Source organism: Accipiter gentilis, chromosome Z (genome assembly GCF_929443795.1).
Source record: "Accipiter gentilis chromosome Z, bAccGen1.1, whole genome shotgun sequence".
Taxonomy (NCBI): domain Eukaryota; kingdom Metazoa; phylum Chordata; class Aves; order Accipitriformes; family Accipitridae; genus Astur; species Astur gentilis.
In genome coordinates this window covers 7475241-7491165 of record NC_064919.1, presented here as the reverse complement: position 1 = coordinate 7491165, position 15925 = coordinate 7475241, and the positions used below count along the sequence as shown (strand labels likewise).

Sequence of the window (15925 nt, the reverse complement as noted above, 5' to 3'; positions counted from 1 at the left end):
CTAGATTGCTTTGGATGTTTAATACCCAAAGCAATCATGTTTATTAACCCCTATAGCTAAATTTCAAAATTTTTTTTCTGCTTTTTTTCCCCACAAGGCAGGGGATGATGCTAAGATTACTCCATTAAAATGGCAATTACAGAATCTATTCTGTGTCTTCTGAATAATATTTGCAAAACACAAGAGTCAGATCTATGTGGAAAAATCCATGCACCATGTATGTCAATATTTGTGTGCATAATTACTCTAATTGTATATTCTAAAACATATATTTGCATTTAAGATATTATGAAGATATTCTAGTGACTTGAGTTACTACTGCTACTGCTGTAGTAACTCAAGTCATTTTGCACAAGCAGATGGGTCCAGGACAAGGGTGATTTGCCCCACAATGGACTGTTCCGGCAAAGCTTTGGTCATATTTCAATGAAGAAAACTGAAGCTTAAAGAAAGATTTGCCATGACAGCATGAGTGTATGTTGCCACATGATTAATAGCTCTAAATATCTCTCCCAAAGTAGCAGGGACTGCAGCCAAACAGTATATCTAATCAGCTGTGATTTTGAGTGCTAGCTACATGACCAGTGGGCTTGTGCAGACATTGAATTAAAAGTGTGCTTATGAGGTACCTGAAAGGTGCTTGGAAAACTGTAGGGGATAAAATGTCAGAAAAGCATCATGCTAAGTGGCAGTACAGATACATAAACTTCTCCAGATATCTCTAAAATAAGCATTGTGGGGTAGATCAGGTGGGGTAATTATCATTATAGCTTTAGTTCTTTGAACTGAATTATTCAGAACAAAGCCATTTTGCATAGGGAGGACCCTCCTGAAAATGTATGTTTCTTTTTCTTTCTTTTCCTGCCTTCCTTCTTCCCTCCCTCCCTTCCTTTTCTCCTTTCTCTTTCTTTCTTTGTTTTTTTCTTCTCCTTTTTTCTTTTTTCTTTTTTTTTCTTTTTTTTTCTTTTTTTCCCTTCTTCCCTTCTTCCCTTTTTCCCTTCCCTTCTTCCCTTTTTCCCTTCCCTTCCCTTCCCTTAGCCACATATATAAATGCTTCTGTCTGTCTTAAAGCTTGACCATCATAATATTTTCTGGTTTTACTTTTTGCCACATAAAATTCCTCCTTTGGGACAAGTTACTTAGATTAAGAAAGTAAGATTTAACACATGCCTACTATGTAAACCAACCTTTATTACTCCTACACTAATCCGATTTCAACCTAATTTTTTCCAGAACTGCCACATTAAGGAGTATACTGTAAGATTGCTCCTAAAGCCAAATATTGTTGACATTACTGAAGAAAGGGATGGGGGAAGGAATATTCATTACAGGCCATTAAGCATCTAAGCAGCCACAGGAGCAGTGAAATTGTGGACATTTGCTTCAACATTGTAACTGTAGTATTTTGACTTTTGCCTCAAATTTTTGTTGTGATAGGTCATTTTTTGCTCTTCTGGGAGGGCACATTCTCTTCTCATGTTAGTAGGGCCAGAACTGGTTCCTTCTTGTTCCATCTGTGTAATGGCAGAAGCATTTGAGGTTGCCCCAGTGTAACACGGTGTAAGTGTAACCAAGGGATGGTGGTGAAGTGGGCTAGGAAAGGGCAAGACCCGTTGGTATCTCACTGTTTCCACCTCAGTTGTGGAATACCAAACATGAGGTCAAGGCTGAAGTCATTTTGGTGAGCAGTGAGTTTCTGTCCCAGCCAGCTCTTCTGTTTACTGCCTGACCTGGTGAGTTGTCCTGTGGAGTTGGACTTTTCTATATATATATCCAGACAGACCAGCTAATCCAGATACCGTGTGACTGCACAGTCTGAATTTTTGCTTTGTTTAGGATTTCAGCTGAGAAAATGATTTATTACTTGCAAGTTGTTTGGTTTTGGGTTGTTTCGCCCTGCAGAGTTTTAGAATTGTCTTCTCCATAGGCAGTAAGTAAAATGTTATCATTGGAAGGATGCTCGTGTCAGGGACCGCTCAGGAGGAGACACTGCTGGCTGGAGTGTCATTTTGTTAATGACATTGAAGTAGAAAGGAAGTGGGAATGGTTGTCCTTAGAATATTTTATGACAAATACTCAGTCATTACCCAGGGAACTGTATCCTGCACTTGTTGGGGCTTAGACTTGACACTTCAAGGCTGCCATTTTTAACAACTTGACATTTTACTCAATCTGTTTTTTCTTAACAAGTTTACTGCTGCGTCAGGGGGGGAACACAGGAAGCAATGAGGCTGAAGGAAACACCAGAGATTGCTGGAAGGCTTCATGATATGCTTTTATAATAAAAAGGTTCCTTTATTTTTGACATGGTTTTTGCATCATCATGTCTATTAGTTTAAAATTTGGCAGGGGTGTTTAAGCACAGCCATGCAGGCCAGAGCCCTGTGCAAAACAGATGTCCATATAAGCGACATCCACTTTCCACAGGTGTTTCTGGTCATAGCCAACAACTCTGTCAAGATGGAGCTTGGGGAAATGGTATAGCTTTACAAAGGCTGCAGTTTAGGAACATGCCAGCAATTGATACTCAGGTTTTCAACAGGACTGTATCTTGCTTGGAAACGGAGACACCCAAATATGGTAAAGCAGACTGGATAAGTGAATTTGAGTAGGCAAGACTGACCACCCACCTTGAATTACTTTCAACTCCTACCCAGCCAGCTGTGAAAAAATTACTCTTTTCAAATATTCTCTTCCAGAAATTTACTTGAGTAGTTGAGATTTTTATGCAAGGTGGATTTATATATGATTCTTTTTTTTTTTTTTTTACTGCTGATGAGATTTAAAAATGTGAACTTCTCTTTTGACTGTCAGAGGGAGAACAAAACATAAATTCTGATAAAATTTAGAAGGTAAAAAAAAAAATAAACCTATTGAAACGTGCCCTATGTCCTTAAGCATTTCTAAAGGGAGCCAAAGTTAACAAAACTTTTAGAAATATATATCCATCTGGAAAACATTTTAAAGTGAACTAAATAAAACCTTTTTTTTATTTAGACTGAACAGTAATCAAGAACTGGATTTTACTAGACCTCATCATATATACTAGTCATGTTAATGTGAGGTAGAAGGATTAAAATAATCAAAAATTGAATTATTTCTGGACCTTTCTTTGTTGTCTTTTACTTAGGTGTGTATAATAGTAGCCATGTTTCTTTAACACCTTAGACCAGTTCCTTGGCAGTATTCCCACCCTTTCCTGACAGGGGAGATGGGGTATGCCTGAAGCACTGTTGCACTTTGACCGTGCTTAGGTAGGTTAATGATATTACAAGATGGCACAAGTTAGAGGAATTGCATGTACTGAAGGCTGACACTTGGAATTTTCCTTCAGCAGGAAATGTCTGTATTTCAAAATCTTATTTCTTTTGAAATGAGATGAAAAGAACAATTAAAAAAATCCCTTTTTTATGAAACAAAATGGCCCAAAAGATGTTATCAGAATGTTTTATTTCGGTAAAATTAAAGCTTTCTGTTCCAATTTAAATGTAATATTTTAAGGGGGGGAAATAAACCCTAAATACAAAGGTTTTGAAACAAAACCAAAATTAAATAGATTTTTTTTTGTATGGGGGCTGTCTTGTCAGATTGCTTCTTTACTTTTTCAGTATGCTTTTAAAACAAAATATATTCAATGAGACTGACACATTCCTGTGGAATTGGTTGAGTTTTGTTTCACTGGAAGGGTTTCAGCAAGCAGTAGTCATAAAACTGCTTGAATCCACCCAGACTGCAAATCTGGTCCCTGGCAGAGCTGAGGTTCAAGGGAGTCAATATATGACATAAAGCTGTTTAAATCTTTTCTCATGCTAGATCCTCTCCCAAGCCCAGATACGAGGCTTCACTGTACTTTCAGAGGATTTAAATAAACCACTTTGAACCTCTTCTACTTTGAGGACTCCTAAATATTTTCCAGATGAAGTAGAGACACCTGTTGGCTGCATTTAAGTCTGCTGGCTGGAGGCTAGCTCTTGGTAGGTCACCTTTGCAAAACCATCAGGAGTGTCCCACAAGTATGCAGGGATTTTAAAATAGCACATAAAAGCCATTCGTTTAGGTTATTCAGAGAGTCTTACATTACACAGAGTATGTACGTTTACTGAATTATTCTGTGAATTGTCTGTTTGGATGCGCTTTTCATATCAGCTTCAATCTCCAGCAAATTCTATGAATGTACAAAAATGAGGAAGATAATGATTCATGCATCTGCCTTTGGTCCTCATTGCTGTCAGTGTGCTTTTCATAGCATATTTTTACAACCTGTTCCTGCAATGACTTTCACAGAAAAATGTTTTTTGAACGAGTAATGGTCTGACCAATAGCTGTTAATGAACAGATGTTGAGACATCTGACTTGGGTTGTCATTTAACAGCCTACCTAAGCTGATGGTCTGTTCTTTGATGATGAGTTGAACCATTATGCTAACTGCTAGGTATTAGGTATTTTGCTTGTCTTGTAGTCCTAGTCCCAGACAGCTCTGACCTTGATCTCAGAGCATCTGATTAATTGGAGGTGATGTTTAAGGTTGTTGCTAGGGAGTGCTAGCACATCATCATGTGTGTGATGGGAGTCTTCTGCAGGAGGTGATGACCATGGTACTGTGGAGACCGACTGTAGTAAAGAGGAGGCATATAGAAATAAATCTAGAGTACGTATCTGTGGGGAAGAAACAAGGTGACTTAACATGGAAAACAGAGTAGTTAACAAGTATGCACAGGGGGACCCCTCCAACCCCCCCCCCCCCCCCCCCCCCGATTTTCTCAATTTTCATCTTAAATTAATTTGTTTATTGCTTTTCTTTCTGAGCCAAACGTTTTTAATTTTTGTTGCAATTTACCGCATTACCTTCTTCACAATCACTGCATGTTACATTTGCAGAAATTTGATACAAAACCACATATATACAATATTTTAATGAGATTTTAGTCATACTATGGTATGAATTCACGCTGATATATATCTGTTGAAGCCAAAACCAAAATTTTCTGGTTATCAAGCAGAGGAAGAAATTTGACTAATGCAAACTATTTTGTTTTCTCATGCTAACCTGTCTTGTGCTTATGGGTTCTTGGTAGTGAACACTATGGGGCTTGTGATAGTGTCACATTATGCAATGAAATGCACGCTTTTGAAACCAACAGTCCAAAATGTTTCTGGTCTTCTTTTTATTTTTTTTTTTTTTCTTTTTAGGTCTATTCTAATAAAAATATAGGGCCTGATTCAAAGTCCACAGAACATTTGTGACTCGTTCTGTGAATTTCATGGGTTTATCAGACTTCTAGTCCTTCTACAAAAGCCTGAACTCTACTACTTCGAATGAAGAACTCAGCATGTTGCTCTGAAGCAATAAATGGACAAATTGCAGGAATCTATAGGTGAAATTCTGCTATCTGCAGGATGCTAGATTAGATGTTAACAGTCCCTTTTTGAATGAGACTTCAAAAAACCCTGCTAAATCCATAAGTCTTTTGAATGAAATATATTGGGTTTTGAAAGTTTGGAAAACATCAGAATGTTTTCTATTTAATTCTCTGTTAATTCTTCTATCTGAAGGTTTTTGAGAGAGAAAATGCTCTTTACTGCCTGTCCCCTCAAAAATGATCTTGGAAAAGCCCTTTGGGGTTCTTTGTAGAATGCGAAAATTCTTCTCAAGAAAAAATGTTACTCTACATTACACATTTTTTGGATGTGCATCAGTAACATAGAGGCAAGTTTTATATTTGATTCAGTGAAAAATTATTGTGGGTTTAGAACCAATTGTTATTAGAAGGGTTGTAATGGAAATTAATGCCACCTCAGTCAGTCGCTCTGTGGTTGTATATAGTAGCAGTCAAGTCCCCTTGCGGCTAAAAAGCGCCCTGTAGCCAGAGGTATTTGCATTTCTTACACAGAGTTGACTGTTACTGAAATAGATGCCTATTCCATACAGGTAATTTAAAACATCTAGACATATTAAAAGGATTAAGAAACACTCTAGGCTGCATATACACTCATCCACCTATCTATTCCGTCTCTATATCAGTGCATACCTCGTCACTTTCCTCAATAAGAGGCTTTACTGATAAATCTCCTTTAGGACTTGTTTGGATTGGCAGTCGGAACTGACAACCCTTGGCTTTACTACTTCTTAGCTACTTGTTTTTACTTTCTTTTTCTTGGACCCATGGTAACAAAGCACCTTTTTGAACAAGTGCTCCTTTTGGCTTGTTTGCCATGATAATGTGTGAAGTATTGATAAACTTATTTAGGAGCCAAACTCCTTTCCTTCAGAGTCCTTATTTCATCTCTTATTAATAGTCTCAGGTCTGTATGTCTTCACCTGCAGCTAGTATGGACATGAACATAAATAGGAGCAACGTATGTCAGCTGCATCTAGCCAGTTTAAAACTATTGCAAATGTTCGTGTGTCTGCCCTAATGGTCTAACAAACCAGTTCAACATATAAGACTTTTCCCTCCTGTATTTTTATTTTATGTTAGCACTTAGGTTTTCATCCTAGTGTCTTGCTTATTCTTACAGGACAAGGTTATATATTATATGAGCTATATTTTTACATAGATTATTGGCCATCTCTGGGGTTTAAGAGAATTTTCCATAGCTGTTAGCCCTGAGCATTGGCAACTTGATTGCTGACACTGAATAATCAAAGCTCTAGAAAGAAGAAGAAATTCAAATAAAAAAAAATAATTCAATTGGATTCTTTACTATTTTCTTAAAAGCCGGTTATTTTTTTCCTTGGAAAAAGAAATCAAAACAAAAACACTTAGTATTTAATGAAGAAGCCTCCTGAAAGTTTATTATTGGAATATCATACCTTTAGCTAAGGTTCTTTTATGTGGATCTTTGTGGCATGTGAGATCTTGAAAAAGCTAACAAAGTAAAAGTAAGGTCTGATAGAGATCTTTGCGTATGTAAGAATTTGTATATGTCTTCTAGGTGAATTTGGAACAGATGTTGTTCATTAAATTTATTACCTACCATAAATGATTTAGCGTGAGCAAGTAATTTGAGGGACTCCCAGGTGTGCACTGCTGCAAAAATAATACACTGGTCAGAACTTGTTAGTCATGGTACCCTCTTACAAATTACAGCCTATCCAGTCGCATCCAAGTTTTATAATTTTTTTTAATGTACAGTTCTGTGCAAAAGCATGCTACATGCTTTGTGCACACAATCCTAACAACTGTGTATGAAATCATAATTAATCCTTATGCCACATTAGTCTATGTAAGAGGTTATTTATACATATTCCTTCTTAAGCTGTACACATAGTAGAAGCCATCTTTCTTGCCCATGCACATTTCTATATGTAGTTCTCTGGTTCAGTATGTTGGTGCAATTATTTTATGGTGAGTTTACTGAGAATCAGAAACTCTAAAGCTCCCTAGTAGCTTTGACTTGCATTCCCTTTTCAGTTATTGAATTCCTATGTATTTTTGCATTCATGGTTTTGAAAGAAGGTGTACAATTCTGTGTCGATTAGAGCTTCTACTTTTATGAAAATATTATTCCTCGGTATGAACAGTGTGGCTGTTTGCTAAAATTTGTGGATTCTGAAAGTGGTGTTATTAGACATGCTTCTCCATGTCATATTGCAAATCTTGGACAAATAACTAAATTCTTGCTTTTCTGCTTGAACAAAATTTGAAAGGGAGAACTGGGAAGACTCAAATAAATGGCTGCAGAAGCTATATTTTTCTGTGGCATTGGGCAACCTCTGTAAATATTTGTAGCCTACTGGAGGAAGGAACAGGGAGAAATTCTGTCTTTATGAGCATTGAATAAACCAAGTCCCAACAAGCACATGTGAGGGAGAGAGAAGAACTTTCAATTCTGTAGTCATCTAATAAGAGCTGTCATAGCACAAAGTAAACACCTGGTTTCATTGGGTAGAATAGAACAGCCAGGCACAAATGAAGTTAAAACCAAACTTTTCTTGTTGCAATGGGAATGCTGAGCTTAGTGCTGTACAAACTGAATATTTTAGTAGAAATACACAATGCTGAAGGTTATTTATTCTCTATAAGACTGGCATGGATCTTAATTTTTCCCAAGTTGTTTAACAATTAGATCAAAGCCTCAGATTCAGGGCACCTTATTATGCGTTCTTTGTAAAACAGACCTGAAGTTGCCATTTACTCTTCAGCTGGACGTTTAGCAAAATGAAGATTCAGTATCTTCATGAGTTTAGCTGTAAACACAGAGTGAGATATTAGAATACTAAATGTGCTGCAATTTGCACACACAAAACACCCCAAGCCAAAGAATCACAAGCCTTTCACAGTGCTCTACATTGGTTTAATGTGATTTAATACTTTCTTTTCCAGATGATCACCTGATTATCTCCAAGGGCTCAGTAGTCCTAGAGGTTAAATGATGTTCATATGTAGAGGAATTAATTCAAACTAATCAAATACTTTACCTGTCAGGTTCTCATTTTTTTAATGTCTTGTAAATAGTTTTAATGAGGAAGATTTACTTAAAAATTGTGCTGTGTCATACTCTGGGTATGCCAGAATACTGGCAAATATTTTTGGGGGAGTGATCATTGCTAACAGTGCTGTAAGACAGGAGTCCTGTATGTTGGTTCAGAACTTCTACTGGCAAATGTTCCATTGTCTATACCCATTTATACCAGCAAACAGTAATTTTGTTTTGGACAAAAAGGTTATAAAAATAGAGTCAGAAGGAAGATAGATTCTTGGAATAAGATTTCAGCACAAGGTCTCCAGCTTCAAGTCAGTCAGTCAAACCTGAAATTTGGCTTTTTTCTGAGTCTGTTGTATCCTTTTTTTTTTTTTTTTTTTTTTTTTTTTTTTTTTTTTATGAGGGTAGCATCTATTGTCTGGAACAGAAGGTTTGTAGTAATGTGCTGAGAGGGCATATTTTAAAAGTGTCTATGGAATTTGGGATCATAATCTTAGAGAAATTCATGAGGGCTTCTGCAGCTAAAACCTTGTCTACTTAGAACTTACTTCCTCTTCTTTATCTGCTTGGCCACCTACAGAAAAATTTGAGAGGTTTATAGTCTGTGGGGTGTGTAAATAATTCGAAGTTAGTGGTAAACAGAAGAAAATAGCTGGACTTTACTCATGTTACTGTCTGAATTCTGACTGATTTTTGAATCTGGGATATTTTTTCTTATTTGCTTCAGAGTGCTTTGTAATGCCAAATAGCATCAACTTTGTAAGTGAGACTTTATTTACCTAGGGTCCAAGTTTAAAGAATAGATTAACTCAAGTAGTTTTTACAGTGTTCCTAGTAATTTGAATTACTCTATACCAAGAATAAATGGAGTTGCAGAAGCATATTCTACATGTCCTATTTTATTTTAGACTTTGCCTGGCTTAGCTTGTCCAAGTTCAATTTTTAGTAAAGGTTAGCTAGTGTCTCAAATCATTGGAAGCAGTTGCTGCAGGTTGGGACCAGAGTCTTTTGGTCTAAAAATGGTTTTCATCTTGTCCATTTCTTATGTCTGCTGAATAGTCTAGGATAAGTTAGCTCAGGTGTGCATTTGGGACTAAACATGCCTGGCAATCGACAGCATTACATAATAAAGGCTTCAACTAAAAGGACAAACACGGTGGCAGCATTTAACTTTGTGTCAATAGAACACACTGAATTTACTATGTTAGTTTTGATTTTTTGTTGTTTTTTTTTTCTCCTATGGATTTCTTGTACTTCATATGTCTACTATAATGCGCAACCATCGCTGTCACTTAGGGATTATGAAAAGCTCTCTTTTTTTTGCAGATCATCCGGTGAATGAATTTTTGGATCTGTTCAGTCGCCACATGCTTCCTCATGCAATAGATGAACCCCACATTGATGCAGAATCAGCTCAGACTGAACCCTGTACTTCAGACTCTGTGCAGGATTCATCTGAATATATAATATTGGATCCTTTCTTTCCAGACTTTGTACAGTTTGAAGAAGAGGAAGACTGTGAAAATACTACTGACGTTACAACTCCTCCAGCTTTGCAGTTCATCAATGGAAAGCAGCAAGTTACTAGTGCACCTAAGAGCACAAAAGCTGAGGAAGCGAGAAGTGACCAAATTGAAAGTGTTGCACATTCAAAAAATGTAACATTTTCTCAAATCAATGAAACAAACACATTTATAATACCTGAAACTGAAGCTTCTGGTACTATGCAACCAAGCAAAGCTGGAGAATTAATAGGGGCGTTTGAAGTTACACAGCCAACAGCAGATGTTGCAATGTTAGAACCTGTTTATAGTGGTGAGTCAGAAGTTGCCGCAACAGATAAATCAATAGCCATTACTTCTTCATATGAGCAGTCACTGCAAAAAGATAAAGAGACCATAACATGGGATGGAACTGAGGAGACCTCTACTAAAGATGCAAAAAACTTGGTTTTGATTACTAACGAATCTTCTGGAGATAGCTCTACTGAATCTGATTTGTCCAGTTCTGTCTTCTCAGAAATTGTGACAATGTCAGGAAAGGAAGATGATGAAAAGAATTCTGGTGTAACTTCTGCTCCTGATGCATTTACGGTGGAAAGTTTTGCTGTAACTGCTTCTCTGGATGCAGTTTTTCCTACTGCTACAGTAGGCATAGGTGTGAAAGACCTTATTCCAGAAGAGGCAACCACTACTTCAGATCATTATAAATCAACTATTAAACTTAATGCAAATTCCTCTGTTGAAAATCTTCTGGAAACAAGTAGTCATACAGCAAAGCCTGAGATGAGTGCTTCTTCTTTTAGAGTTCTAGAAGGCTCTGGAGATGTCGAAGAGGACATCACCGTAACTTCAGCCATGACAACAGAAAAAGTAACAAAAACACTTTCAATGCAAGATATTTCTTTGGGCTCTGGCACAGTACTGCCAACAGAAACTTCTGTAACCATTTCAGAAATCACCTCTGCTTTGCCCAGAGGAATAAGCACACTTTATTCTGCTTTTGATCAGAGTTCTGAAGTAACTGTTGCCACCAATTCTGTGTCTGACTTTATTACGGAGAAAGTAGTTGCCAGCTCTTTTGTAACTGAAAAGAATATTGAAGATGAAAAAGAAATGCAAACCCCTGTTTATTCAAGTCAGGAAAATTCAGCTACTGCTGCAGCAGGAAATTTGGAGTTGAGTGAACTTGGGAGCACTACTAGTGAAGTCAGAACTGGAAGTCAAGAGCCCACCCCATTCAGAAGAACAGTACTGGTAACAGGTACAATAAGTTCTGAAATCAAAAAGGTCACTACCATTCCTCTCTTGAGAGAGAAGAAGTTTTTTATAAATGAAGGATCAGCAGAAGAACCAGCAGACATATTTTCGGGGGGTCCCACAAGAAAAGTGGTAAGTACTGACTCCCCGTTTATTGATCCAGGTTCTGGAGACATAGATGTTACCATTGAGTCTGCTACTTTGACTTCAGTTCCATTAAGGCCTGTCACTGAAACACAAACAGAAAAGCATGAAGGAAAAGTTTACAGCACAGATCATGCCTCACTGAAGAATGCAACAACAGACTATGAAGAACATGCAAGAACAGATGAATCAGCAATATCAGTTTCAAGTACTGAGTCAGATGGCTTAACAAAGGAGCCTGGAGTAGCAAGTCAGATGTCCTGGGATGTGTTTAGTACGGGAAACCCAGGAGAAAAAAATCAAGAAACAGAACCAACTTACACAACTCCTCCTGTAGTAAAAACTAGTCCTGGTTCTAGAAAAGAGATAATACCTCATGTTGCACCAGGAGTTAAAACTGAAGATTTAGAAACAAATGAGGTCACATCATCTCCAGAATCAGTAGTTAGTAACAGCCCTCATGACATCATGGTGATACATGGTACTGGCAGTATAAAAGCAGTAGCTGAACCTACAGAAAGCAAAAATTCAAAAGTTGGTTCTTCAACTGTCTCATTAGGCAAGATTCTTCTGATTGAACATGGCTCTGGAGAAGAATTCAAAGGTGACAGCAGCACCACAAAACTAATGTCTAATGGACCTACTGAAGAAATACTTGGAATTAATTTCTCATTTATTGACCAGGGATCTGGAGGAGCAGACACATTCATTGAATCATTTGCAAAAACAGCAGTTTCACCCACTGGGAGACCAGAAACACAAGAGAAATATGACGAAAAAGTTGTCAGCCCACCGTCTATGGATCATGCCTTTACTACCGAACCTGATGAGCTAGTCATGGGTACTGAACATGAAGTAACCACAATGGGAACTGTAACTGACATAAGAATGGAAGAGAAAACAACTGATGAACTGACAGTGAGTGCTTTTTCTACAAAGATTCCTTTGGTGGAAGATATACATTCTGGGGAAGACAGGCCAGGGGAAATTTCACCAAAAGCTATAGAATCTTCTGAAGAAACAACAACAGACCCATTCTTTAAAAGTACACTGGCTAACCATGAACATCTGGGATTTCCAAATGTTACGACTGTCAGTCCACATTCAGAAGAAAAGGAATTAGAAACGGAATCTCTTAAAAAAATACTTTTGCCATTTAATGATGACAGAGTAACTGAGTCTGTAAAGATTGAAAGGAAATACATAAGCTCTCCAGTTACAGATACAGAGCAAGAGGAGGAGTTGGTACAAAATATTTTCCCTACAAGAGATATTCCCAGATCACTGACACCTGAAGAAGAAAAGCTAACAAATTATGAGGTCATCAGTGATCCATTATTTTCAGGACAAGGATCGGGAGATGACCTTGCTGTTATTCCTTCTGGAGTGCCATTGGCTGTTGAAGAAGTCATGAGTACTTCAAGTCCTCCAACTTCTTATTCTGCAAGTATGGGACCCAAACTTTCAACTGACAAGACACAAGACTTTAAAAGAGGAAGTACTGAACCAAATGCTGAAGTTACTAGAGATGTTACAAATGCTGTAACTGAGTTGCTGCCAGAAACAGAAGACCAGTTCCTGAGCTCAGTGATCACCAGTTCTCCAGATTTAGCAGAAGAGAGTTCCAAGAGCTTCAGCTCTAAAGAGATGACACATTATTTTGTTGCAATTGAAGAACCTCACAGTAAGGAAACTAACTATAGGGGAGGAGAAAATGAAACAGATAGGACAACAGCTACTTCTAAAGCTGTTTCTCAAGAGGAAACTTCACATTTGCTGATTAAAGATGGAATAACTCCTGTTTCTGTAATACTGACTAGAACTCCTGATCTGGAAACAAAGGAATCGCTTGTCACTTCAACAACAAAAATGCCAGCCAGAGTATTACCTGAAAGCTCTGGAGAAGGATCTGGCTGGGCTGGTGTTTTGGATTCATCTTCTCCTGATATGATTACTCATTTGCCAATACCCCCTATGTCAAAAGTGACAACAGAGACACCGATAGATGGATCACAGACTGTGATCACAGGACTAGCATCCCTTTTTACAGAAGAAAAAGAGATTGTGGCAAATCCATCTGCTGTTCAACCAAAGACAGCTACATCAGAAGAACTAACAAGTGATACTGGGATATATGAGAAAATTATTCCCGTGATTGATGATAAAAGAAGTGTTATATTGAATGTTTCTGTTTATGGTGATATTACACTAATTGAAGAACGACTTCAGATCCCATCAGAAGAAACAACGATTATAGATATGGATCATTCAAAATCAATGCCTGAAGATATAATAAGTGTGCAGACAATGCCAAATCCTGTCATACAATCAACATACAGCAGTGATGACAGCATGACATCTGAAGGGAAGAGAGATGAATCAACACCTAAATTTTCCATAACCAAAGAGAAGACACTTGGATCTAGTGATAGCCTTTCTTTGGCTACTTCCAGTCAGCCAAGTAGTGAATCTGTAACAGCTGGCTACAGACCAAAATCAGATGACAAGGATTTGGGTTCAGGGAATGCCATGAAGTTTGCAACAGACACTCTTATCACTACCGAACTCTCTGAACTGGGCATTTTCCTTCCTACAGTACCATCACTAGCAAGCCCTCATGTGCCTCATGAGTCTAAACATGTTGTAACAAGCACAACAGAAGACACTTATGAGCTGAATACTTCAGCAAACAACCAAGTAATAGAAGATCAAAGTGAAACAATGTCTGTCTCTGGCTTTTCTGGAATGGGCCAAGAAGAACTGTATGATAAGCAGCCTGTGGTTCCTTCTCTTACACCAGTTTTAACTACTGAGACAGAAAAGTCTTTGACAACTGACATGCTTGATGTAAGTGTTGTCACCACACAGCGTACGACCCAACTAACAACTGTATCATCTAGCAAGAATGAAGAAAAGCATCCTACAGTATACACAAACACAAAATCGGCATCAGCAGAGTATGAAGGAACAGATTCAGTGAGCTTTTCTTCTGTACCTCAAACTCCTAAATCCTCAGTAACTGTTCAGTTAGTTAATGGAGTATCTGAGTATCCTGAGGTAATCATTCCAAGTACATCATCATCAAAGGATTCAGATCAGTCCGATCATTCATCAGAAGGTACCTTCAGAGAGGTTAGTTCTGATATTGCGGCAACATATAAACCACCCACTACAGACCTTCTCGACAGAACAGAGTCTTCTCTGCTGGAGTTTTCTCCCAAGCCTGTTTCAGAAAGTACAACTACTGAAAGTACTCCTCACATTAATAGAGTTGTAACAGACAGAACGGAGGAGACTGTAACTGTAACTGATTTGGCTGTTGAGGAAGAAGCTACTGTTTCTGGAGATTCTCCATCAATACATGTCTTGCCTACTGCTTTTCTGAATTTTGGAGAAAGAGTGAGCACAGATGTTCCGGAAGTTAGCACAATAGACGTTGAAGCTTCCTCAGGGACAGTGAACAACGCCCATCACGAAGGTGACAGGAGTACCGAGAGAGAGATCCCACGGCTTTTTTCCACACCTGTTTCAGATTCACCCAATACTATTGAAAATGAAGTATTTCAACCTGACCAGGAAGCATTTACAATGCCAGCTTCATCTTCACAACCTTTGGATAGAAGCATGGAAACACAATCAGCTTTGTTTGGTCGAGAGGAGATCACAACAATTTCTTCTAACATTGCAACAAATGGCACTGCCCCTGGAAACAGCCCATATCAAAATAAGCAGTCAACGATAAGCTCTAAGGAGCCAAATACTATTGAACTTGTAACTTCATCATTTTCCCTTCCGGAAGTCACTAATGGATCAGATTTCCTGATTGGCACCAGTGTGGGTTCAGTTGAAGGCACAGCAGTGCAAATTCCAGGTAACTTCCAAATATGATCACTGTCTTATATGTTTGTTATGGTACTTGTAAATGTGTGTCTTAACTCTGATAAGAGGTATGACAATCAGAGCACCGAATGAAGTAACAACAGAACTCATGAGCCTCAAGCTTTGAAGTCAGCATGATTGTAACCTCTACAAAGTGAAGGAGAATGGGGGTACCAAAACTCAAGTTCAGTGACTTTTCCTGAGTGTTTGCATCATGGAGCTCTGGATCAGACTTGAGGTGACCAGCCAGTTCTAAAAGACAGGAAGGTAACATTGACTGTGGTAGAGAATTCAGCTGTAATTACTTAATTTTCCAATTTCCAACAGATAATTTTGTCTGATAGCTTTCCTTGTGTTGGCATGATGATAATACTTATACAATTGGTTTATAGATAGGGTTGTTTTATAACATTTTGCAGTTGACTTAGCAGATCCGGTGTGCATTATAGGATCCTAATTTTCTATAAAAATTAACTTCTCTTAAGCTACAAGATGACTTTCCAGACAAAAGAAAACCGAGACTTCATGTTTTCAGCCTGTCTGTAGCTTTAACTGGTTGATACAGTGTCTGTCTCATAAATTACAGATCTTTTTGTTAGACATAATTTGCCACAGTATTTTGTTTTACATAATGGTTATTAGGCACTATTTCACCAAGTACACAGATGATGCAGGTAGGGTCAGTACAAGTAGCATCGCTTCAATTCATATTTTAT

The 15925-nt window shown here is 37.9% G+C and overlaps 1 protein-coding gene across 4 annotated transcripts in view; it reads left to right on the top strand.

The window, feature by feature from the left end:
• VCAN (versican) overlaps window positions 1–15925 on the top strand; it is a 108714-nt gene that overhangs the window by 65227 nt on the left and 27562 nt on the right. For all 4 annotated transcript variants that reach the window (XM_049794532.1, XM_049794533.1, XM_049794530.1 and 1 more), the window contains one exon: window positions 9754–15201. In XM_049794532.1, coding sequence (XP_049650489.1) covers window positions 9754–15201 — 5448 coding nt within the window. The remainder of the gene's footprint in view (window positions 1–9753; window positions 15202–15925) is intronic.